The sequence below is a fragment of the Acipenser ruthenus genome, chromosome 1, assembly GCF_902713425.1.
Source record: "Acipenser ruthenus chromosome 1, fAciRut3.2 maternal haplotype, whole genome shotgun sequence".
Lineage (NCBI taxonomy): Eukaryota > Metazoa > Chordata > Actinopteri > Acipenseriformes > Acipenseridae > Acipenser > Acipenser ruthenus.
Window position 1 is genome coordinate 107,273,378 of NC_081189.1, and position 24,449 is coordinate 107,297,826.

Genomic DNA, 24,449 nt, shown 5'->3' on the forward strand with positions numbered 1-24,449 from the left:
GAAATTGTGTGACCGTTTAAAAAGTGGCAAATGAAAAAGAGCTAAAAAAACAAAAAAAACCACAAGATCAACAAAGCAGCTCTTCAGCATCTATTTAAAAGTTGTAGATAGCAAAAAGTAAACAAACCTGATTTTGTGTGTGCATAGTGATCTCTGTGGAAGGCGATCTGTGTCAAAAAAGCGTCTTAGTCTCATAGGACAGAAAAAAGGCAAGCACGTCATTCTGAAATGCCTCACTTAAACAGTGCCCAATTTGCTGGAAATGTGTAGTGATTTTTATATAGATTGTATACATTTATGTATTTTTTGTTGCAACTTTCTGTGGAATGTAATAAACGAGAACCAAAACGGTGAGTTTTTTTCCAACCTTCGTTTTCTAACGCCATTTCAATTTTTTTTTTAAGTGTTAAATTTCAGTTTTTGTTTGCTTGTTCAGCTTCAAGAAGGTGCACGTAAACCACATCTTATTACTTTATGAAAACGTGTCTATAGCGACTGTTTAGTGTGAAGAAATGGCAAGATTAAAAAAAAAGTTAAAAATAAATCAAATGCGTTGTCAACTTTGTACTATTTATTTCGGGAATAAACAAAACAACGATTTTGGCATATTTTGTTTTGTAGTTAATTCACTGGGTAAAGTAAGGCCTACACAACATATTCTTTACTCCTTGGATATTTTTATTTTATTTTAACGTGTTACACATTGTAACGTCTTGCTGTAAAACACAGGCACACACACGGGCCACGCCCCCTGCCTCTGCTGCTATGCTGTCTCTGCCTGCGTTCAGAGCAATATAATGGATTTTATTACTTTTTTAAAACGAAATGAATATTTAAATTATATCCAAACAAATATCCAAACATGAAAGTCCTGTGTTCGTCCCAGCACTATGATAAACTCTCATTGTATTGAACATACTTCATAGGACATGTACGGTAACAAGGGGCCTTCACTTCCAAGCATGAAAGTGTTTATTTCTATTTTAATGCTTTTTGGAAATAGCAAGTGTTTGGAAAATTGTGAGTCAGAATCTTTGAAACCCAAAAGCCTAATGAAGGAAAAAAAATCAATTCAGCTTTTTTAATTACTTGACTTAGAGCACTACACAACTACTTCACTTGCAAGTGATTTGAATCGTAGTTCACTTGCAAATAAACAAAACATTTTCAGGTTTGCTTTGGTTCATTTCACACCAGAAAAATTCAAGCAAACTTGAGTTTCTTTTAAAGTGAATTCAAATGTGTTTGTTTTGTTCACTGGCAGCTTCATCCAGACTAGAGTTCTATTGGTTTCACATTGTACTTTCCAAATGCACTCTGCTCTCTTGCTGATTACTAGAGCGGAAGTTCTGTTTGGGGGAAAAAAAACATTTTCCTTCATGTTCTGTATAGAGAACACTTGAAGTGTTGTGCTCTTGGTTTGATGCGCATCCACATGGTTCTCTGAGGTTTCACCTATAACTCCAAGCGAACCGAACCGCACTTCAGTTTGCATCAAACAGTCAACGAATTAGGTGTGAAAGTAACCTTAGTGATTTTAGATGCAGCCATTTTTTGTATTCTTATTTTATTTTTATGTAATGCAGTTTATACCAATAAAAGTGAGGTAAACGGCCAGTAACAATTAACCTATAGTTCTGGATGAGCTAAAAGTCTTCCTATCCAGATCAGAATTAAATCCTGTTTTGGAATTAAACACACTATATAGGTTTAACTTGCCTTTATTATTAAACTACTGTCGACATGCATGAAAAAAATCAACTACTGCTACACTTCTTCCAAGGTCAGGTCCTCTAAAAAGTGTAATTGAACCAAGCAGGGTCAGATCCTCTAACTTGGTGACATTGGAGACATTAGAAGGGCCACCTAAAGATAGCCACACTGAGGCATCTGCTCTTTCCTGAGCAACTTTAGTCCGGAACAGATCACCAAACATGGCCAGGGCACTTAGTAGAATTGCAGACGGAATGCAGCAGGTGGTTCAGTGTCACAGAGGTTAGAAAGACACTGGGCTGCTTTGTGCTAATAGAGTAAGGAAAACATAGGACCTGGATGCAACATATTGTCTCTTATCTTTTAGTCCTGCAATTAATATCACAAGAGAGCTGCTCACATTAAATTAATTAGTACTGCCCTAGGTGTACACTGAAAAATCAAATTTACAAATCTGCTTTCTGAGTTGCCTTAAAATCTACTAATTGCCAATAGTGTATTCCCCTAACTCATTTGCTTTAATATAGTAATCATGGCACTAATGGAGTCTATCTTTTAATCTGCATTAACAACATAATCCCTCATTAAAATTTGTAACACTCTGCAAGACACTTGGAGTGCAGGGAATCTGTTTTCGTTGGAAACTACATGATTACATGTTATCTGTGTATGGTGCTGCCACTGTTATTGGAATTTAACCAAAATATATGAATGGAATTCAGGAATCAATTTTGGCCAGTGTGATTGACACATAGGCTTAATCTCACTGATTTAAACCAAGATCTGTTACTCATTGTTTTAGTGAATTTGAAACAACAAAACCTAGCAAATGGGTTGCTGTCTCTTTAAAAACAATACAAAATAAATCTGTGTTTGGGAAAAGTTAGTCACTGATTTGATTTTGTCCATATGGCATTGTGCCACTGCTTTGATAATACCCCTAAGAAATGCATGCATCTTCTCCAATAAATGTTGAATACGTTTCCTATTATTTATATCAGGCTGCTGTAGTTATATAAATAATTACTGAGTTATTGGATACGATATTGTATTCATTATGAGGATTTTTAATGACAGCTGAATATATACTTTGTTTGTTGAATTATTCCACAAGTAATTTCAAGTATTCCATCTGTTCTAGTAATATTTCATTGGTACGTCATCTTGTAGTGTATTAGAGCAGCCGCCACTTCCACCCTAACGATGACCCAGTGGTTGTGAGGCTTTTGTGAGATTTTATTGAGAAAAGGTGGTGTGTGAAAGCAGCAGTGAGCAAAACAGCTTAGCAAAAAAGAAACGCTACAGGTTCAGTGTCTATTTCGGTATTCTTGGAGAAAATGGAGGTACCCTGTGTGCAAAATGTGCTACACTAAGGTTATCATACCAACAGAAAACAATTTTGGACTATTTTAGAAAGTAACAGATAGGTGATGTGTTTTTCTTGCAGCCATGTGTACACTGTAAACTAGTCTATGTAAATTTAAAATTGATTTATTTCTTTATTGTGTGCAGTATATGTAAGGTACTGTATGGTATCATAGCTTGTTAATGCTTCAACATGAACTATTTTGAGTACTGTTTAGTTGGATAAAAATAAAGTGTGTTCGTCTCAACTTAAAATAATATTTTATTCCAAATTCTACAGTAATGTGTACAGAGAAGGCATGATTTATTTTGTGTGTTACTGGGGGGGTAAATGTTGTCCAAGGGATAAAATGCTAGAAAAATCTACTTGCCACCTCCCCGTCACACAAAACACACACAAAAAAGTAGAATATAACTTGTAGGATTTTGGTTTTATTTAACAGTGAACACAATCAATGAATTAGTGATCAACAGGGGCGGATCTAGCCTTGTAGCTTGACGGGTTCACTAATTTTTCAAGATACACAAAAGGTTCCCTGTGACCCCACCTCACCTCAACAAATGTATGTATAACATACTTTAAGGAAATGATTCTTTCAGTGCAGTTTGGAACACATTTGCTAGTAAATTTAAGTAACCTCACTCTTTATCTATCCACTGAATCCAACTCCTAATGTACAGGTGTTTTATTTTGTTGCACCACAGATACGAAATTATTGCCAACTATTACTGCTGCTTTGTGGATTTCGGATTTTTCTTGACGTTCTTTCAGTTTTGTAACTGCTGAACCCCAGATTTTAAAGCACTTGTGTATAACCTGTCAAGTTTCTCTGCATTTTTTTTTCAGTTTTTCTACCAAAATGCATGCCATATTTACAGTAGGCTCCATCAAATTCTGCAGACACAAAATGTTTTTTTCTTTTATTATATACTTTTTTTTTTTTTTTTTTTTTTAAGTGTACAACATTCTACAGCTATTTTTCCTCCTCTAACGTCTTGTCCCATGATGGCTATCTGGAACACTGCTGCAGCAGGGTGAGCCTGGTTTCAAACCCTGATGAGCTTGGCAACAGTAAAATAGAAAGAAAAAAAAAATTGTCAAGGAAAGTCTAAATGCTTCTAAACAGTAAACTTAGTTTTTTTTAAACATTCCAACAAGTACTGAACACGCTTGACCACAAAATTGACACAACATAAATTACACAACACTATTTTTTCTAATCTGCTAATACCTAATACCGACGTTTGTTTGTTTGTTTGTTTGTTGTAACTTTACTAGATTGCTGCATTTAAATGTCAGGTTCATGAATTAAGAAAGCAGCTAATTTACAAAAAACGTAAATAATGCCTTGTATTTTAAAAGATTAGTCTGTGCATTGCCAGAGGCTCTCTTAGCAGACATTTCTGGGTTTCTTTGTAACCAATAGAAAATTAGCTTTTCCCCACAGCTAGCCAATCAGAAGTGATAGGGGTGGGTCGTAAACAGTTTTAAAAATGTTTGTGTGTAGGTGCTAGACTTACGCAATTCAGTTTTCAGAAACTTGCGTGGCTGTCTAAAAATATACCCGGAGTGTCTATCTAGCAACAGAACGAGCATAGGAAAAATAAAGACTATTGTCCCTCACAGAAATCTTGTTGTCCCAGGTGTCGGGCGATACAAATTGCACACCCCTGTTACAGGCTAAAGTAAAACAATACATTGGGTATTCATTTGATTTTACTGTCTGTATACTGTACAGTCATTCTTACTGTAATGTGTACAAAGAACACAACACAGAAATGATGTTTTAGCGAAAACGGAAATTTAAAATAAATTGAGCAGTATAAATGTGTGTGCTTTTTTTTAAACCGGACACTTAATTATCCCAGGTAACCTGTCCTCGGTTTAGCGAGGCTGCTGTATTTTATATTTGTATAAACAGCGGAATCTAAATGAGCAAACCCCATGATAATTGCAATTATCCAATGCTTTTTATCCTGCAATTTATAATTTCAGTGATTTTCAATATTGTCCCAACCCTAATTTTAAACCTGGTTTTAAGCTATCTCTGTCCTCCACTAGTTGCAAGTGAAATCTCACAGGCCAGGTTGAAGGTGGACAGCATTGTTGGTCTTTTAGGAGAAAATATTATGTACAGTAGCACTGGCTTGTCAGTCTGCTCTAAATCAAGTTATCCTTTTAGTTCAGAAATGACAGCATGTATTATGTAACAGTTGCTTTTTTGTTTGTTTTAAGACATATTTGGTCTCTTTCAGTGGAAGCATCAGTGCATGGCAGTAGTGTCCACTGCTCGGACAAAACCATTGAGGCAGCTGAAGCCTTGCTCCATATGGACTCTCCAACCAGCCTGAGGGATGACCGAAGTCCTGGTAAGAGACCTGTCACAGTAGCCAGTAGGGCTGTTTGAAAGTTTGTTCACTAGCCAGGAATTCAAAAGTAGTTCTGATCCTTCGAAGGTTTGTTCGGCATTCATGCACTGTCATGTGTTTTGTTTTTTGTTTTTTTTCTCAGTTAGCGAAACCATATGACAATGTGTGACTATAAATCACACATTAAATGTCACTGCAAAATGTGGTCTTTTGATTTTATATAATGCCTATTACTTAAACAAAAGGTGTTGTATAAAAATCCACTACCAGATAGTTATTAGTAGCACCTGTTTATCAATGATGCCGCCGCTGGTCACTGGGGGAGTTGCTTCAGTAAAATATGTACTGAATACCTAGTGTACAAGATGTAAGAGAAGTGTTATGGTAGGTAAGTATGAAACATAAAATATATGCTAACACTGATCATTTTTATTTTGAAAACTGAGCACTGAGTAGGCTAAAGCACTGTCCCTTTAAAAAAAATAAACAAACCACAGTTGAAAGGTCACAGCACAGAGGCAGGCACGTGTCTTAGAAACTGGTTTCAGAAAGATAGAAGACAGAAAAACAGAAACTTCTTACCTAGTTTACAAACATTTTGCCTGAAGTATTTTGTTGAGCTGTGTTTTTGTTTTGGAGAAAATTTGCATTTATTTTCAACAGACTAGGGTGGGACCAGGGGAATACATGTTATAAAGATACATCGGGGTACCCTGTGTTGTGCAAAAAAAGTTTAAGTATTTGCAACCCTACTTTTTGGGTTAAAACATAAATTAGCAAGAGCTGTATATGAAGATCTCAACCGGGGGGTTACAGTAACATCCGATCTGTGTTTGGAATGTGAAACTTGTATGAACTGGAAAGCATTTTTTTATTTTGTAAATTAGCTAGCAATGACAAGACATGTTACAAGAAATGTTATATTGTATTTATTCAGCTGATACTCATGATTATTTACAGCCGATAATCTATAACAGAAAATTGCATTATCGTCCAACGCTACTGTCGCAAGCAGCATCAATTACGTATACATAAACAACATGAATTTATTTTTATTTAAATAAAAACATGATTACTGTTCTATATAACGTTTTTTTAAACTACATGTTAATGTTTTATTCCATTTATATGGATTACCTGTATGATAATAGGATTTTCAATCAAATATAAACTAGTAGCTATGGTGACGTCACCAGTAAATTATGCAAATTAGTACCATCGAAGGTTCGAACCTTCATTCGGTAATGTGTTCCAAACCTTCGAAGGTCAAAATGTACCCTTCGTTACAGCCCTAGTAGCCGATGTTCAGGTGTTAGTCAGGGACTGCAAGACATTTGCTTTGGGTTGTGCTCTAGTTTGTTTCCTATTTACAGGTTTTAGGTCTAGACTCAATCTGGGGCACTAAGGAGCAGCTTGCGCACAAATGTGAACCATAGGCAGATAACAAATAAGGGCCACAAGATGGAACTGCATAACCATACAGAAGCTTGCATTGCAATTCAGTTGTTTGACAGAAAAAAAAGAATATATATATTAGGGGTGCACCGATTTAAAGATTTTCTTGGCCAATACCGATAGCCGATGGTTATCTACCCATATGGCCGATACCGATTAATAAGAGATAGTGCAGGTAAGCTATTGTAAACTACTAGAACAAGGCATAAAGCCTATATTTAAACTATTTTATAATTTATAAATGTTAATCAATCAATCGATCAATCTTTATTTTAAGATAGTGAGGAACAATTCATAATACATTAAATACAGTGAAATACAGGGCATAGTACATTAAATACAAACAGTAAAAAAAATGCAAATACATTAAATACATGCATAATACATTAAATACAGGGCTAGGATGTGAATTTTAAACATTGTGAATGAGTGTGTCATACAGAATAATACAAATAAGATGGAGTTAAAAACCTGAAATAGCAATTTAGACAAAAGCTAATAACAGATATCAGGCTTAAAGAGCATTGAAAGCAAGAGAGAACAGGTGGGTCTTGAGAGTTGATTTGAAGCGAGCGACTGGGGGAGCTACATGCACTAAAGCTGGGAGAAAGTTCCAGAGAGTCGGGGCCACGAAACTAAAAGAATGCTCACCGAGTGTGGTGCACTTTTGCTTGGGTATACCAAGCAAGCCAGAGTCAGAGGACCTCAGCTTATGTGCAGGGACATAGCGGGTCAAAAGGTTGAGGAGGTACTCGGGACCTGTGTGATGAAGGGCATTGTAGGTGAGCAGGAGAGTTTTGAAAGTAATCCTGAACTTTACAGGTAGCCAGTGCAGCTGGGCAAGACGGGGTAATGTGATCATGTTTTTTTACATCTGCTAAGGATCCTAGCAGCTGCATTTTGAACCAGGTGCAATCGGTTTATGGAGTGTGACGGAAGACCACCATAGAGAGAGTTGCAGTAGTTGAGTCGAGAGGAGATGAATGCATGACAGAGTATCTCTGCATCCAGGAGGGAAAGGTAGGGACATACCTTTGAGATGTTTCAGAGGTGGTAGAAGGAAGATTTGACTACAGAGGAGATTTGGGAATCAAAGGAGAGGTTACTATCCAGAAGTAAACCAATGTAATGGCTTCGTACAGTGGGGGCAACAGCAGACAGTTTTCAAGGTTTAACCCTTTGCGGTCCATTTATTAATCGCGCGTCAGGCACGCCAGGAATAATTAATTTTCACACGCGCAGTTAATTTTATACGCGCTGTTTAAAAGTGTTTTTTTTCACAGTCAAACGGGTTTAAATGGCCCTGCATATCAACAAAGCACACACTAGGCATCTCCAGCCCCTCCCCAGCCTTTTGTTTGCTATAGCGTTCAGCTGTGTAAGAAATAAATAATAATAATAATAATAGTCGTACATACCGATCGATCATCTCCAGATCACTCGTTTTATCACCAAACTCCTCAATAATGCGATCAAAGTCATTATTTTATTACTATAACATCTGAAAAAAGCTCTGCAAATGTCCATGATAGTCTCAGTGCGCTGACGCACTTAGCCAGCTTGTTTATTATGGACGCCCATAATACCTGATACCATGTATGACTATTCATGAAATACGCCTTTTTTTTTTTTTTTTTTTTTTTTTCCGACTTGTCTCGGCTCCTGTCGCTACCACTCGGCAATTGAATGGTTTTCTCGGCTTTTTCCGGAGAAAAAACGACTAAACACCCGTTTATTGCGTTGCTATAATGATGTCGGACCCAGTCCGACAAAGGACCTGTGAGGAATAATTGCAATGTCGGACCCAGTCCGACAATGGACCGCAAAGGGTTAAGGAAGTTTTCGATCCTACTAGAAGTTGTTCAGATTTGTTAGTGTTGAACTGAAGAAAATTGGCAGACTTCGAGGCCTCGATGTCTTGAGTGCAAGCTGAGAGCCGGACCATGGCAGAGGGACATCCAGGGTCTAGTTTTAGGTACAGCTGGGTGTCATCTGTATAGGAGTGAAATATGATGCTATGTTGGTGGATGAGGTGACCCAAGGGAAGCATGTAGATGTTGAAGAGAAGAGGCCCAAGAAACAGACTCTTCAGGGACACCGCAAGTGACCGGATTTGTATCAGCACTGCTTCCATCATAGAAAACAGACTGCATGCGTCCAGATAGGTAAGAGGACCTCCAGGAGAGACAGGTTCCAGAGATCCCAGCATACTTCTGAAGGCGGTCAAGAAGAATGCTATGATCTATGGTATGAAAAGCAGCAGTTAGGTCAAGGAGGACAAGGACAGAGGGAGCAGCAGCATCAGCTTTAAGCAGAAGATCATTTACAATCCTGAGCAGAGCAGTTTCTGTACTGTGATGTGGCCGGAAGCCAGACTGTAGAGATTCAAGCAGATTGTTATCCGTGAGATGTTTCATCAGCTGGTTGGCTACATCCCTTTCAAGAGTTTTGGAGAAATGCAGCACAACTTAAATTGTTCACTTTATCAAAAAGTTAAAAAAATCTAATCAAACTTGAATTTAATTTAAAGACGGCACAGTAATCGATTTCTGCTTCAAAATGCCGCTGAATACACCTGTAACCAATGCAGATTAAGCAAGATAAACAAAAAATACAAAAGGCCATTTTGAAGTACATTGTGTACTAGTAGTAATAATAATAATAATAATAATAATAATAATAATAATAATAATAATAATGTAACGACCCAGCAGTCTGCGCTAACTAAGACCCTGTTCACTACTGTGCTGGCCCAGGGCCGCCTCAGATTTAGGGCTGCAACCCTGTTCATATTTCCGGTTTAAGGTGCCTTTGTGCATTCACACGTGACTGAAAAGCAGGCCTAAAATGTGGCGAATTGCCTTATTTTTTATTTTTTTCTGGAACGATAGCCTGCACTCAGAATGGAAGAGCTACCGGAATATACAGTAATCCTTGATTTGTAGCAGGTGTTTCTTATGCATATATTTTTTTCAATGCAGCACAGTAGAAATTGTATGGCATATATTTAAAAAAACTATTATTGACTATTTTGACTTCATAGTTATGGTGTGTAACGGGGTGATGGTCTGAGCTTACCCCCACCCACAATCACATTATTCTCTCAAGAACACAGAGGTATTTAGAACGCAGGAAACAGCAACTTGCTAGTGTTAACAGGTATAAATATTACATAAGAAGTGAAAAAGTTGTTGAGTCTGTCATGTCTGTTAAGTTACTCTGCGTAAACCTAATTTAGACTTCATACAAAATTTAAATAATGATGCTTAACTGACTAAAACAACCAAATGCTCAAACTATTGAAAGAAAATATAATGTTAAAGAGGTCCTGGACCATTGTGAAACAGGAATAAGCAGTAAACTGGGCAAAGCTAGAAAACAAGCGACAGGGATGCTTGACAGTAATTTGAGGAAGGCTGTGCTTAAGCATCTGGATTCAACGGGGAGTTGTAGCCAACTGTGTAGAGTCAGTACAAATGTGTGGAAGATTCTTTAAATTCAATGCTCCTGTGAGGAGGTCAATTTGCTGCATTCTATTGGCTTATTGATTGAATTCAAATGCAAGGGCCATATCCATAGAATCAAATGTATTATAGTAACCGGTCATAATAAACCAGCTTACTAAATTAGATCGTTTTTTGGAGGCTGGCGGTGAACCCGAGTTCTGAATAGTTTTTTTTGCTGACATAAATCTAGATGACATTTTAAATTAGTCGTGTTTCCTAGTCAGAAACGATTTTAAAATGCTGACAAACATCTTGTCGCTTTGAAGCCAACATGTTGTTAATTAATTTTAAAGGGGGGTACCAGGAAGATAATAAAAAAAAAAAAACTGTTTTGTCTCAAAACATTATTTTATTCTTTCTGCGTTGTCTAGTTGTATAATACATTAGTATGAGTGGTGCAATAGTGGTGTAATCAGCTTATTTGTTACTTCTTCTTTTTTTTTTAAATCATTACATTTTTTGTTATATGCATGAAATCTTTAGTGTAATAATAAGCAGTATAAATATTTAACAGCGACTCAAAAGGGTTTTTTAGGATCTCCTTGTTTTAATACTGATTTGTAATGTACTAGTCTGCAGCTACACGGGTATGGTTGAAACTATGGTCAGTGCAAAAACAAAAGCATATCTCCCTAACATGCCCTGCTGTCTGCTGTGTCTTTCTGCAGTGGAGGTGTTTGTACCCCCGTGTGTAACGACCCCGGAGTTCATCCATGCAGCCATGAGGCCTGATGTGATCACCGAGACGGAGGTGGAGGTGTCCACTGAGGAGGCAGAGCCCATGGAGATCTGCACTGTAATAGAGGCCCCTGAAATGGAGCCTGTTACTAAAAAGAAAAAAGGTAAAGCCTACTCCTTTCATAGCAGCACAGCTGTGCTATTCAGTGTGTTTGCAAGTTCACTGTTTGAATTAGAAATTGGCAGTGCCTATGTGTAATGACCAAGGTTTTGAGTTCAGTCCCTTGAAAGAAATGGGCATACAGCTATCATTCCACAAGGCTTAGGGAATCCAGCCTAGTCACTATAAAACTCGGTATGGGAGCAGGACTTTTATAACACACCTATAATATAAAAATAAAAAAATTACAATTTACTGTGTGTTAAATAACTAAATGCAGTGATGCATTAAACATGCCTATCTCGTGTGTTTGTTTTTAAAGCTGGCCGTAAGCCAAAGATCCAGCAGGCAGCTGTGTTTAATGGTTCTCCAGATCTGGGTATAAAGAAGAAGCCCAGAGAAGGCAAAGGTGAGTGATCAGCATGCACTTTAGCGATGTCATTTGAGGTATCCAAATTCTTTTAGGCGCCAGTCTAGCACAAGGAGCATACTTTAACATGATACTGATGGATCTCATTTTTTATTTACAGAAACAGATGGGGATTATGTTATAATGTAGTTAACAAAATATAAAAATAAATCGGAATTCTGAAGTTTAATAAAAGTAAACTTTGCGTGGCAAATCCTTATTGCAAATTCATGCGGTTGTCAGAATGTAAATCCAGGAGTTGAGCTGTGCATGAGCCTTTATGAGAGAGTGTTCTACAGTCTGTGGATATAGTATTGGAAGTTGGGATGTGCTTTTCCACCTGTGATGTTTTGTATGCCGTTTATTTTCAGGGAACACCACCTATTTATGGGAGTTCCTCCTGGACCTTCTCCAGGACAAGAGTACCTGCCCCAGGTATATCAAGTGGACTCAGAGAGACAAAGGCATCTTTAAACTGGTTGACTCCAAGGCGGTGTCCAAACTGTGGGGAAAACACAAGAACAAGCCTGACATGAACTATGAGACAATGGGAAGGGCACTGAGGTATATGTTTCTTTTGTTTGAGAACCATTTTTACTTTCCATGAGTCATATTTTGGACCCCATACACAAAGCTTTAACTTGTGAGTTATTTTGAAGTTACATGAATAAAACATACATTGTTGTTCATGAAACTGTTTAGAGCAGGGGTGTCCAAAGTGGGCACTTGCACTCCTGCCCTTTGTTCCAACCCTGTTCTAAATGGTTTAATTGAACCTCCATCCAGACCCTGAAAGTTAGTTATATCACTTTATTGGACACCCCTGGTTTAGACTGTTTGCGTCTTCAACAAAAGTCGTAGAACAGTTGATTTGAATATCGCATTTTTATTTTTATTTATAAAAAAATCACTTTAGCCCTTTGCAGTCCATTTATTAAGTGCGTGTCAGGCGGGTCAGGTCCAATTTATTTTCACACGCGCAGTTAATTTTAGACGCGCTGTTTAAAAGTATTTTTTTTTCCACAGTCAAACGGGTTTAAAAGGCCCTGCATATCAACAAAGTACTCACTAGGCATCTCCAGCCCCGCCCCACCCTTTCGTTCCCTATAGCTTTCACATATGCTAAGAAATAAATAATAATAATAATAGTCGTACATACCGATCAATCATCTCCTGATCACTCGTTTTATCACCAAACTCCTCAATAATGCAATCCAAGTCATTATTTTATTACTATAACATCTCAAAAAAGCTCTGCAAATGTCTGTGATATTCTCGGAGCGCTGATGCACTACCAGCCAGCTTGTTTCCTTATGACCTCCATTATCAGATGCCAGGGGCAAGTATGACTATTCATGAGATACGCCCCTTTTTGTTTTTTTTGTTTTTTCGGCTTGTCTCGGCTCCTGTCGCTCCCACTCGGCCATTGAATGGTGTTCTCGGCTTTTTCCGGAGAAAAAACGACTAGAAACCCGTTTTTTGCTTCTTTTTGATGATGTCGGACAGGGTCCGACATTGGACCGGATAGGAATAATTGCAATGTCGGACCAGGTCCGACATAGGACCGCAAAGTGTTAATGCTTTGTGAATAGGGACCTATATATGACTCTTATCTTGGTATCAAACAAGAATTGTAACAGATCCAGCTGGTAGCACATCATTTAATACTTATGCAACGCAGGGCTTTTTTATACAATTTGTTCTGCTAATACTGTGTGACCAGCCAGTCATGTTTGACACAAAACATTCAGAATAAAATACCTATGTGTTAAAAATGTATCGCCCTTTAAATATCCCTAAGTCTAGCAAACGGTTAACAACCTGTATTATGTACCCATAAAGAAGAAAGGACCCTAAAATAATCTTCCTTTGCTTCCCTTCAGGTATTACTACCAAAGAGGTATTCTAGCGAAGGTGGAGGGTCAGCGCCTTGTGTATCAGTTTAAAGAAATGCCAAAAAACATTGTCGTGATAGATGATGACAAATCAGACCCCAGCAGCGAGGACCTTCTCGCAGCCGATAAGTCTTTTGAACGAGTGCCCCTGTCCACGGAAAGCTTCCTAACGTCGGTGGAGCTGTCCAAGACTCCAGCGATCCTGCGAGGAGGAGGAGGAGGGAGGAGCCTGGTACTGCAGGGCCCAGCGGCGGCCGTGAAAACAACAGCGTCAATGTCACCCCAGCCTCGCGTAGTCAGTGTCATGTCAGCCACGCATCATCACGACATATCAAATGAGCAGTCGCACACCACCACCATCATTCCAACAACAACAGGGCCCAGGTTTGTATTTTTAGCTGTTTAAAGGTGTGCTTATTATTATTATTGTTAATTTCTTAGCAGACGCCCTTATCCAGGGCGACTTACAATTGTTACAAGATATCACATTATTTTTACATACAATTACATTATTTTTATACATTATTTTTACATACAATTACCCATTTATACAGTTGGGTTTTTACTGGAGCAATCTAGGTAAAGTACCTTGCTGAAGGGTACAGCAGCAGTGTCCCCCAGCTGGGATTGAACCCTCGACCCTCCAGTCAAGAGTCCAGAGCCCTAACCACTACTCTACATTATTTGCTTGTATTTTATACCTCAATTTGGAAATATACAGATATTTCAATGCTTCCACACTGCAAGGGTAAATTGTATTCTATAAAATGGACAGTACATTGTAAAAAAAAAAATATATATATATATATATATACACACAGTGCCTTGCATAAGTATTCACCCCCCTTGGACTTTTCCACATTTTCTAGTGTTACAACCTGGAATTAAAATGGATTTAATTAGGATTTTTTGTCACTGATCTACACAAAATAGTCCATAATGTCGAAGTGGGGGGAAAAATCTACATATTTTTCAAAATTATTTACAAATAAAAAACTGAAAAGTCTTGATTGCATAAGTATTCACCCCCTTTGCTGTGACACCCCTAAATAAGCTCTGGTGCAACCAATTGCCTTCAGAAGTCACATAATTAGTTGAATGGAGTCCATCTGTGTGCAATTAAAGTGTCACATGATCTCAGATTAACTACACCTGTTTCTGGAAGGCCCCAGAGTTTGTTAGCGAGCATATCTAAACAAACAGCATCATGAAGACCAAGGAGCTATCAAAACAAGTCTGGGATAAAGTTCTGGAGAAGCACCAATCAGGGTTGGGTTATAAAAAAATATCCCAAACTTTGAACATCCCCCGGGACACCGTTAAATCCATTATTAAAAAATGGAAAGAATATGGCACAACCGCGACTCTGCCTAGAGAGGGCCATCCACCAAAACTCAGTGACCAGGTAAGGAGGGCATTAGTCAGAGAAGCAACCAAGAGGCCAGTGGTAACTCTGAAGGAGCTGGAGAGATCCACAGCGGAGATGGGAGAAACCGTCCATGGGACAACTATAACCCGGACGCTCCACAAAGCTGGCTTTATGGAAGAGTGGCGAGAAGAAAGCCATTGCTGAAAAAAACCCATATAAAATCCCGTTTGGATTTTGCCAAAAGGCATGTGGGAGACACAGCAAACATATGTAAAAAGATTCTCTGGTCTGATGAGACCAAAATTGAACTTTTTGGCCTTAGCGCAAAACGCTATGTGTGGCGCAAAGCCAACACTGCTCATCACCCTGAGAACACCATCCCCACGGTGAAGCATGGTGGTGGCAGCATCATGTTATGGGGATGCTTTTCATCGGCAGGGACTGGGAAACTGGTCAGGATTGAGGGCAAGATGGATGGAGCCAAATACAGGGAAATTCTAGAGGAAAACCTGTTTCAGTCTGCAAGAGACCTGGTACTGGGGCGGGGGTACACCTTCCAGCAGGACAATGACCCTAAACACACAGCCAAAGCTACACTGGAGTGGTTTAAAAACAAGAACCTGAATGTCTTAGAATGGCCCAGTCAAAGCCCAGACCTCAATCCGATTGAGAATCTGTGGCAAGACTTGAAAATTGCTGTTCACCAACGGTCCCCATCCAACTTGACAGAGCTTGAGCAATTTTGCCAAGAAAAATGGGCAAAAATTAAGATCCAGATGTGCAAAGCTGGTAGAGACTTACCCAAAAAGACTCACAGCTGTAATTGCTGCCAAAGGTGCTTCTACCAAGTATTGACTCGGGGGTGAATACTTATGCAACTAACAAATGTCTTTTTTTTTTTTTTTTTTTTTTTGTTTAATTAACTTTTGTGTCACAAAAAATATTTTGCACCTTCAAAGTGTTAAGTATGTTGTGTAAATTAAATGGAAAAAATCCCAATTAAATCCATTTTAATTCCAGATTGTAACACTACAAAATGTGGAAAAGTCCAAGGGGGGTGAATACTTATGCAAGGCACTGATTATATATATATATATATATATATATATATGTACAAACGTGCTCAAATTTGTTGGTACCCCTCCACAAAAAACGAAGAATGCACAATTTTCTCTGAAATAACTGACAAAAAATTCAACATAATATTGTAAATAATACAACAAATGAAAATGGCATGGACAAAAATCATGGGACCGCTAACCTAATATTTTGTTGCACAACCTTTAGAGGCAATCACTGCAATCAAATGTTTTCTGTAGCTCTCAATGAGACTTCTGCACCTGTTAACAGGTAGTTTGGCCCACTCTTCCTGAGCAAACTGCTCCAGCTGTCTCAGGTTTGATGGGTGCCTTCTCCAGACTGCAAGTTTCAGCTCTTTCCATAGATGTTCGATAGGATTCAGATCAGGACTCATAGAAGGCCACTTCAGAATAGTCCAATGTTTTGTTCTTATCCATTCTTGGGTGCTTTTAGCTGTGTGTTTTGGGTCATTATCCTGTTGGAGGACCCATGACCTGCGACTGAGACAGAGCTTTCTGACACTGGGCAGTACGTTTCGCTCCAGAATGCCTTGATAGTCTTGAGATTTCATTGTGCCCTGCACAGATTCAAGGCACCCTGTGCCAGGCGCAGCAAAGCAGCCCCAAAACATAACCGAGCCTCCTCCATGTTTCACTGTAGGTATGGTGTTCTTTTCTTTGAAAGCTTCATTTTTTCGTCTGTGAACATAGAGCTGATGTGACTTGCCAAAAAACTCCAGTTTTGACTCATCTGTCCAAAGGACATTCTCCCAGAAGGATTGTGGCCTGTCAATGTGCATTTTAGCAAATTCCAGTCTGGCTTTTTTATGTTTTTCTTTCAAAAGTGGAGTCCTCCTGGGTCTTCTTCCATGGAGCCCACTTTCGCTCAAAAAGCGACGGATGGTGCAATCAGAAACTGACGTACCTTCACCTTGGAGTTCAGCTTGTATCTTTTTGGCAGTTATCCTTGGTTCTTTTTCTACCATTCGCACTATCCTTCTGTTCAATCTGGGGTCGAGTTTCCTCTTGCGGCCGCGCCCAGGGAGGTTGGCTACAGTTCCATGGACCTTAAACTTCTTAATAATATTTGCAACTGTTGTCACAGGAACATCAAGCTGCTTGGAGATGGTCTTGTAGCCTTTACCTTTACCATGCTTGTCTATTATTTTCTTTCTGATCTCCTCAGACAACTCTCTCCTTTGCTTTCTCTGGTCCATGTTCAGTGTGGTGCACACAGTGATACCAAACCAGAGTGACTACTTTTCTCCATTTAAATAGGCTGAATGACTGATTACAAGATTGGAGACATGTGTGATACTAATTAAAGAAACTAATTCGTTTGAAATATCACTATAATCCAATTATTTATTATCTTTTCTAAGGGGTACCAACAAATGTGTCGATGGCCATTTTAGAATATCTTTGTAGAATAAGCAATAATGAATCTCTTTTCACAGCTTCTTTGCTTTATTCTATGACATACCAAAGGCATGCAAGTATACATGATAAAATAGCTTTTAATTTCATCACTTTTCAGGAGGAATGAAGCATTATTTCAATGAGCTGTAAGGGTACCAACAAATTTGAGCACGTCTGTATATATATAATATATAAACATTCCTAGAGATTTTCAGTGTCTACAAACAGGATCAAACATCCATCTGGTGACAGTGTTGTCCTTGAGCTGGGGAAAGTCAAGTGCTTAGATAGCATCTGTCTGCTCTTTGCTCCTTAGTTTCAGGTATAAAACAGCCAACAGACCTCAAAATGATCCCTTTTAACAGTTGAAACTCCAACCACTTTCTACATGGTCAGCATGGAACCAAGAGATCACTAATATCTGCAATGCCTTTGTGGCCTCATGCCAAACTCCCTTGTCACACATTTCAATGAAAAATAAATAAATAAATAAATAAATAAATAAATAAAACCTTAAGTAATTGAAAATATCAATCTAATTTAAAAACAAAAAAAATGACTTTATTTGGGACCAGTGCAGCTGTTGCATAGTGCTAAATGGGACCACCAGCAGAACAATAGGGAGCTTAAAAAAACAGCGTTTTATTTCTGAGCCATCAGAATTAGGCTTGTAATGTTGTTATATAGATTCATTATATGATTTGAGTTGAGTGAATGTCAAATGAATTACAATGTTGCAAATATAGAACATGCAATCAATGTTTATTATAAAGCAACTATAATATCCAGCATCAGGTGTTAATATCTTAATAATTTTCAGATAAAGAAGTAAACTAATTTCAGTTCAGTGTTTTAAATGACAAAAACAACATTGTATTTAATTGGTGCAGTTGATACTGGAAATGATAGGGATCTTCCCAGATTCATCAGTCTTTGTTGTTTGCTCCTTACTGAAAGGAAGTTTTGATCCAGTCTGTATCTCTTCCTGCAGAACGGTTCGAGTGGCTATGCAGGTGCCGGTGGTGATGACCACATCTTTGGGCCAGAAGATCTCGACCATGGCGGTGCAGTCTGCCAGCTCTTCTGTCCTCACCAACACCAGCCCCACCACGGGCAATGCCCCCAAGGTGGTTATCCAGACCATACCCACCATGATGCCCGCGACAGCAGAGAACGGTGACAAGATCACCGTGCAGCTCGCCAAGATCATCACCATCCCTGCTTCCCAGCTTGCCCAGTACCAGCTGCAGGCTAAGAGTGGCATGACTGGGGCATCCAGCATCAACATAATGGGGGCCCCATTGGCCGTCAGAGCACTTACCCCTGTATCGTTAGCGCAGGGGACCTCCATCGTGAGACTGGCCTTGCCTACACAGCAGCAGCATCACCAGGTCACCAGCCACAACCCCACACGGTTCATCAATGCCGTCATCAAGAGGCCGGAGATCAAGCAAGAGGGTGGAGCCCCCAGCACTGTGAAGCAACGACAACATGAAGTGGAAGTGAAGAATGTCATGAGCACCAAGCCAGTAACTCTCACGTTCCCTGTCACAGTAAAAACAGAAGGAAGTGACGGTTGAGAATGGAAGAGGAGGATTATTACAAATGAAACATACACTTTTATTAGTTGCACCAGTTAGAGACTACTTGCTGTTGTATACAGGGGCGGTGGGGTGAAACTGGTCGTTCTGACATTAAAACATTTTGGCAATTAATTTTGTAATGTACAGCTGTCAAACAGACTAAAGGAAAAAAAAAAATGAAAGCAAAAGACTTCAGCAGTCCCATGCTTTTTGTGGGATTTTGAACCACATGCATTTCATAATATAATAATAATTATTATTATTGGTGACTGATATGATTCAGTGATTTGAAAAAAAAAAAAAAGAAACCACAATCTATCAGAAAAGGGACCAAGTCAGTTCATGACAGTTTTTCCCAGACACTAAAGACTCAAAACACTAAGGTAAATGTATTATATATTAGTAAAAGAAAGCAAACTTATTATTTTTTTTGGGGGGGGGGGTGGGGGGCGGACAATTTAATCTTTTTAACACTCGTCTATTATGATTTTTGCATAACATTTTGCAGTTTGACTATCACTGTGTGCACACAGTACCTACTGTCTTGGTGCTATGTAAAAGCTTCACAGATCCAGAATGTTGGGAGTAATGTTGCGGTTAAAATTGCATTGGCAGCTTCTGTGTGAGGGAAGTGACAAGAAGGGACTTTGTCTATGTCTTCAAAACCAGTTTAAAAATAATTCAAACAAGGAGCCTTAGATTAATCTACATTTGTCTATTTTCCATTTCTAAAAAATAAAATATATATATATATATATATATATATATATATATATATATATATATATATATATATAAGCAAACTAGCTTTTTGTGTAAGTACTTTTTTTGATACCTTGTACCAAGCACAGTATTATAGAAATAAGGCAAACTTATTTTGTATTGTAGTTTATAATATATACTTGTCTGGATTTCAGTTTCAGCAGTGTTTTGCTGCAATTTTTGCCTGTCATGTTGCCTTGTCGTCTGTACAGAAATTTCAGTTTCAGAGTTTCTGCCGCTTTAAAAGGTCACTCAGCATGAATTCTTGCAGCTAGTTCTAAATGTTCTGTTTATTTCTTTTTTCCTTTTTTAGTTGATATTGAGCGAGAGAAAAAAAGTTCCAGTGTTCAGACTGAACTAGTTTGTATATTCAATATTTGAAGTATATTCTATTTTGTTGTACTCTTGTTTCAAAGTGTATTCAAGTAGATTTTAATGAAATATAAAAAAAAAAAAAAAAAAAAAAAAAGTGTTGTCTATTAATTTATAGTTAAACTGGGGGGGGGGGGGGTGCAACTGAACAGAGGTTTCATGTTTCTGTTAAAGTGTTTGTAAGTAACAAAATAATAAATAAATCTTAGCTGTTGTGCTTTTCCATTCGCTATTGCTCAAATGTGCAGTTTTCAAAATCCCATTCAAGAACTCCCATTTCTATAAACACTATCAGGTTCTGTACTATGTATAAAAGAAAGCCTTGTTTATATGCCTTATTTTCAGGTAGTCTTGTGCTGATTTGGTCATTTCCCCTTGAGTGAAATTGTCTCCATCTCTTCAACCCTGTTTTAAACCAGCTGCTTCCCTAATGCATTGTAGCCAGTGACATGCTGAAACATGGGATATGGGAAACCATTGCGGAGTACCCGAAAGGGTGGCAAGCAGAGTTTAATAACCTAATATAGTACCAGAGAGTGTGGACAGATCAGATTTACAGTAAACCCCCCATTATCCAAAGAAAGCTTTAAAATAATTTTAAACAAATCAGCAGTATTAAGCTGAAGTACGTAAAGGTATGGTAACCAAGGCTTTAAAATCAAGTTTCTTGCCTCTTATTAGAAAAGTCATGCAAAGTCTTACAAAGGATGTAATACAAAACTAGAAATATGTTTTTAATTTTTTTTTAAAAGCTGCTGCATAATGTGAAAGTTAAGATCAGCATATCTCCCAAGTAAAAAAACAAGGCAAAAACCATTAAGCACAAAGGGAGACCAGCTTTTGTCGGTTTGCAGCCCCTAGTGGCCATATGAGGTGATTACATATGTCAATTCAAGCCCCCCCCAAAAGTTTTAAGTTTAAATTTCATTCCCTAGAAAATTGGTTTTCAACCTTTTTTTTTTTTTTATTAAACTGTACCCCTTTTATCTGAAGGTTTCAGTTCAAGTACACCTTTACAATTTTTGCTCAGCTGAATGGTACCACAGTTGCAATAAAAGGCAGAATAATCTGTTTTAAGAAATTCATTTTTTTTCTCTGGTTTTATTTAATATATAATTTGTGACACCAGTTAGGGACTGGCACACTGCTGGTTTAGGACAGAATACCAAACCATATTTTTTTAAATTTCTTTTTTTATCTTTGGATGCACAGATTTAAGATAGTATTTGAGAAAACACACTTACTTACTTTCTATTCAGCAAAGTTATTATAAATAATCAAAAATAGTTTGCAGTAAAATGTTACCATTTACTTCCCATCTCAGCATAATTGTGTGCCATTTAAAAAGTTTACAACATTTACCTTAATATAAAACTATAACTAACAATGATAACAATGAACTATTAAAGCCCAAATAAAAATGAACCAAAGGGAGTATAACTTTGTTGCTTTCCACTTTCTGTTGACTCTTGTGTTTTCTTCCTTTGATTTTCTTTTGCAAGTTGAAATATATCCATTTTTTGACTTGAGAAACGACACAGGATAATCTGTATGTACTTAATTGAAATCACACATGCGTACAGGTGGATGATCAGACTAAACTTTGAGCTGCTAAACAAAAGTGAAATTTGTATGCATAGTGGTTTAGAGATATTACATAATACTGTTAACTAAATCAATTCAAGATCATTATTTTCTTTTACTTTCAATTTTATTATTATTTTTTTTATTTCTGAGTTGTCATGCGTACCCCCTATGACTCTAAATACCCTCTATACATACCCCTGGTTGAAAATCCCTGCCCTAGTCCATTCCCCATAAGTATAGTTTCATGAAGATAAGTCTAATTTAGTATTTTGCTTCTGCAACAAGAACAACAATATTTTTTTTTAAACTTTGAGAGTGTATCTCTCACAATATATCCAGAGATGTAAATTATTGGAATGTTTGGAAGTCCTGTATATGTAGTTAAGGAAGTTCCCTTTCAAGTCCAAAATGTAACCATTACCATATGGGTGTTTACCACTTAAACACCCGAAATCTGAATAAGATCTATCAAAGCTGCTTGATGAGCCTGTGATGCAGTCATGGCCTGCCCCCTAGGATAAAAATACTGTAGTTACAGACCTCAACACAATTTTTCCTTTCAAGAACTGACCTGACACGAGAGCTGTTTCAGATAAGTACTTGTCACTTTTTCTGCTATATATTTCACATTTATTGTGTTTTACATAAATGATATGTGATATTAAAAATAATCGCTGTATTAGTTTTACTAATTACGCATAATTGAGCACTACAACTTGTTATTTGTTACGTCCCATTGTGGCCTTGCGCCCTGTGTGAAGCCAGCAGCTTGAGTAGCTCCTTCCCAGAGGTCAAGCAACATAAGTCGGCTGACTTTGTGCTTTCCCTCCAGGCTGCAATAGCTCCAGCTGGAGATATTTTATTCTCGTTTTGGCTTTGGCTAAAATTACGAGATGGTTTGTATATTTTTAGTAATTGTTATTACTGTATTTTGTTGAGAAAACATTTTCTTTTTTCTCATTCTGTTTTTCTGTTTTCACAGGGATTAAGCACAGACCGTTCTGCAGTGCTGCAAGCACACATGTAGTGACAGATGCTGCTGGGTTCAGCAGCACTGCGCAGGACCAAGATACTTGCTTTGGTTGTGGCTGCTTGCAATCTCTCCCACAGTATCTTGATGCCGGTTTGGTGACAGCTTTTGCATCACCATTATGAGGGCTGTTTGTTCATTCTAACAAGCAGGCTTCCCTCAGTCTCATGTGAGTACTGACTGACTGATTTTGCCAGTGGCTCGTACAGGTGGGCATCCTTGTACATTGCTACTTGCAGTAACTGCGAACCAGTGGACCTGTACCGTACGTTACCGAGGTCAACGACCCAGTACTATACTGGGACCGAGGTTACCACAACAGTGTCGACTTGCTACCGTACTGACCCGGTGCTAAAATCACCAAACCGGTTTGACCCCGAGGTGGTGAGCCTCATTTGGGAGAGGTTCAGAAGAGTAGAGATAGATGTCTTTGCCTCCCAGGACTCAACCCACTCTCCCCTCTGGTTCTCCATAATAGAAGGAGGGGACCTGCTGGCAATAGATGCCTTGGCACACCAGTGGCTGAGGCAACTGTTATATGCCTTCCAGTGCTCCTGCTGTGTCTGGAGAAAATCAGGCAGGATCGGGCCAAGGTGTTCCTTGTAGCCCCTTATTGGCACAGGAGCTTGGTTTTCAACCCTGATGCAGCTCCTGAGCAACCAGCCCAAGCGCAGCAACCTGCTCAGTCAGGCACGGGGTACCTTATGGCATCCTGACCCATCAAGCTTGCAGCTCTGGCAACTGGATGGCTGCATTTTAGCTGTCTGGGGCTTTCTAATAGGGTCATTGACATCCTGCAGAATGCCAGAGCACCGTCCACGTGTTCCCAGTACCGGTACAAATGGTATGTTTTTCAGACATGGTGTCTACCATGTGGGTTCGACCCCATGACCTGTCCCACTGCATTTTTTGCAGGATCTTTTTGTCGAGGGGAAATCCCCCTCCACGTTAACGGGCTATCTGGCAGCCATTTTGGCTTGCCATGTCAACACTGACTATCTCCCAGGAGCTCACTTCCTGGCAGGGCAATTTTTAAAAGGGGCTTGGTGGCTTCGGCCACCTATGAAGGACATTGTTCTTTGCTGGAGATTAAACGTGGTGCTTAATGCACTCAGCTGAGCTGAAATATGTATTGCTTAATGCACTGCCTATGAGCTGGCCAACTTGCCCCCTCCACAAAAGCTTGCTACCCATTCCACCAAGGGCTTTTCAACTTTGTGGGCTTTATTCCAGGGTGCATCTGTCAAGGAAATTTGCAATTCAGTGGTGTGGACTACACCCCATGACTTTACTAGGTTGTACAGACTTCATGTCCTGGATCCTCAAAACCCTGGTTTTGGAACTAGCATTAAGGACGGCTTCTCAGTCGACCCTTACAACACAGGCATGGAGGTGAGTTTCTCCTTCAATGTTTTTATCCCTAGCTACTTGTTACTGAGGTTCCATATATTAATGCACAAGGCAGCCTCTTGGCTCAGCCTTGTACCATTGCAGTCGTTCTGCAATACTGCCCTTGCGACGGCTTTGGTATACTTGAAAATGTAACCATTAATCTTTAAGGTCGTTACATCCATGATTGCAGCAGGCTTGAAGGTTTTGGGTCTTTAAGAGGTAAATACCCATACAGTAATGGTTACATTTCTATTTCAGGGAACAAGGGTTATGATAATAACCTAACGTTTTCCTCCATCCTTTAG

At 38.7% G+C, this 24,449-nt stretch overlaps 1 protein-coding gene across 2 annotated transcripts in view; it reads left to right on the top strand.

Moving 5' to 3' along the window:
* LOC117420927 (ETS-related transcription factor Elf-2-like) overlaps window positions 1-19,309 on the top strand; it is a 49,262-nt gene extending 29,953 nt beyond the window's left edge. For both annotated transcript variants that reach the window (XM_034034689.3, XM_034034690.3), the window contains 6 exons: window positions 5,335-5,448; window positions 11,078-11,251; window positions 11,570-11,656; window positions 12,028-12,220; window positions 13,540-13,935; window positions 18,410-19,309. In XM_034034689.3, the coding sequence (XP_033890580.3) occupies window positions 5,335-5,448; window positions 11,078-11,251; window positions 11,570-11,656; window positions 12,028-12,220; window positions 13,540-13,935; window positions 18,410-18,998 (1,553 nt within the window). In that variant the 3' untranslated portion in view covers window positions 18,999-19,309. The remainder of the gene's footprint in view (window positions 1-5,334; window positions 5,449-11,077; window positions 11,252-11,569; window positions 11,657-12,027; window positions 12,221-13,539; window positions 13,936-18,409) is intronic.
* The last annotated feature ends 5,140 nt before the right edge of the window (window positions 19,310-24,449 follow it).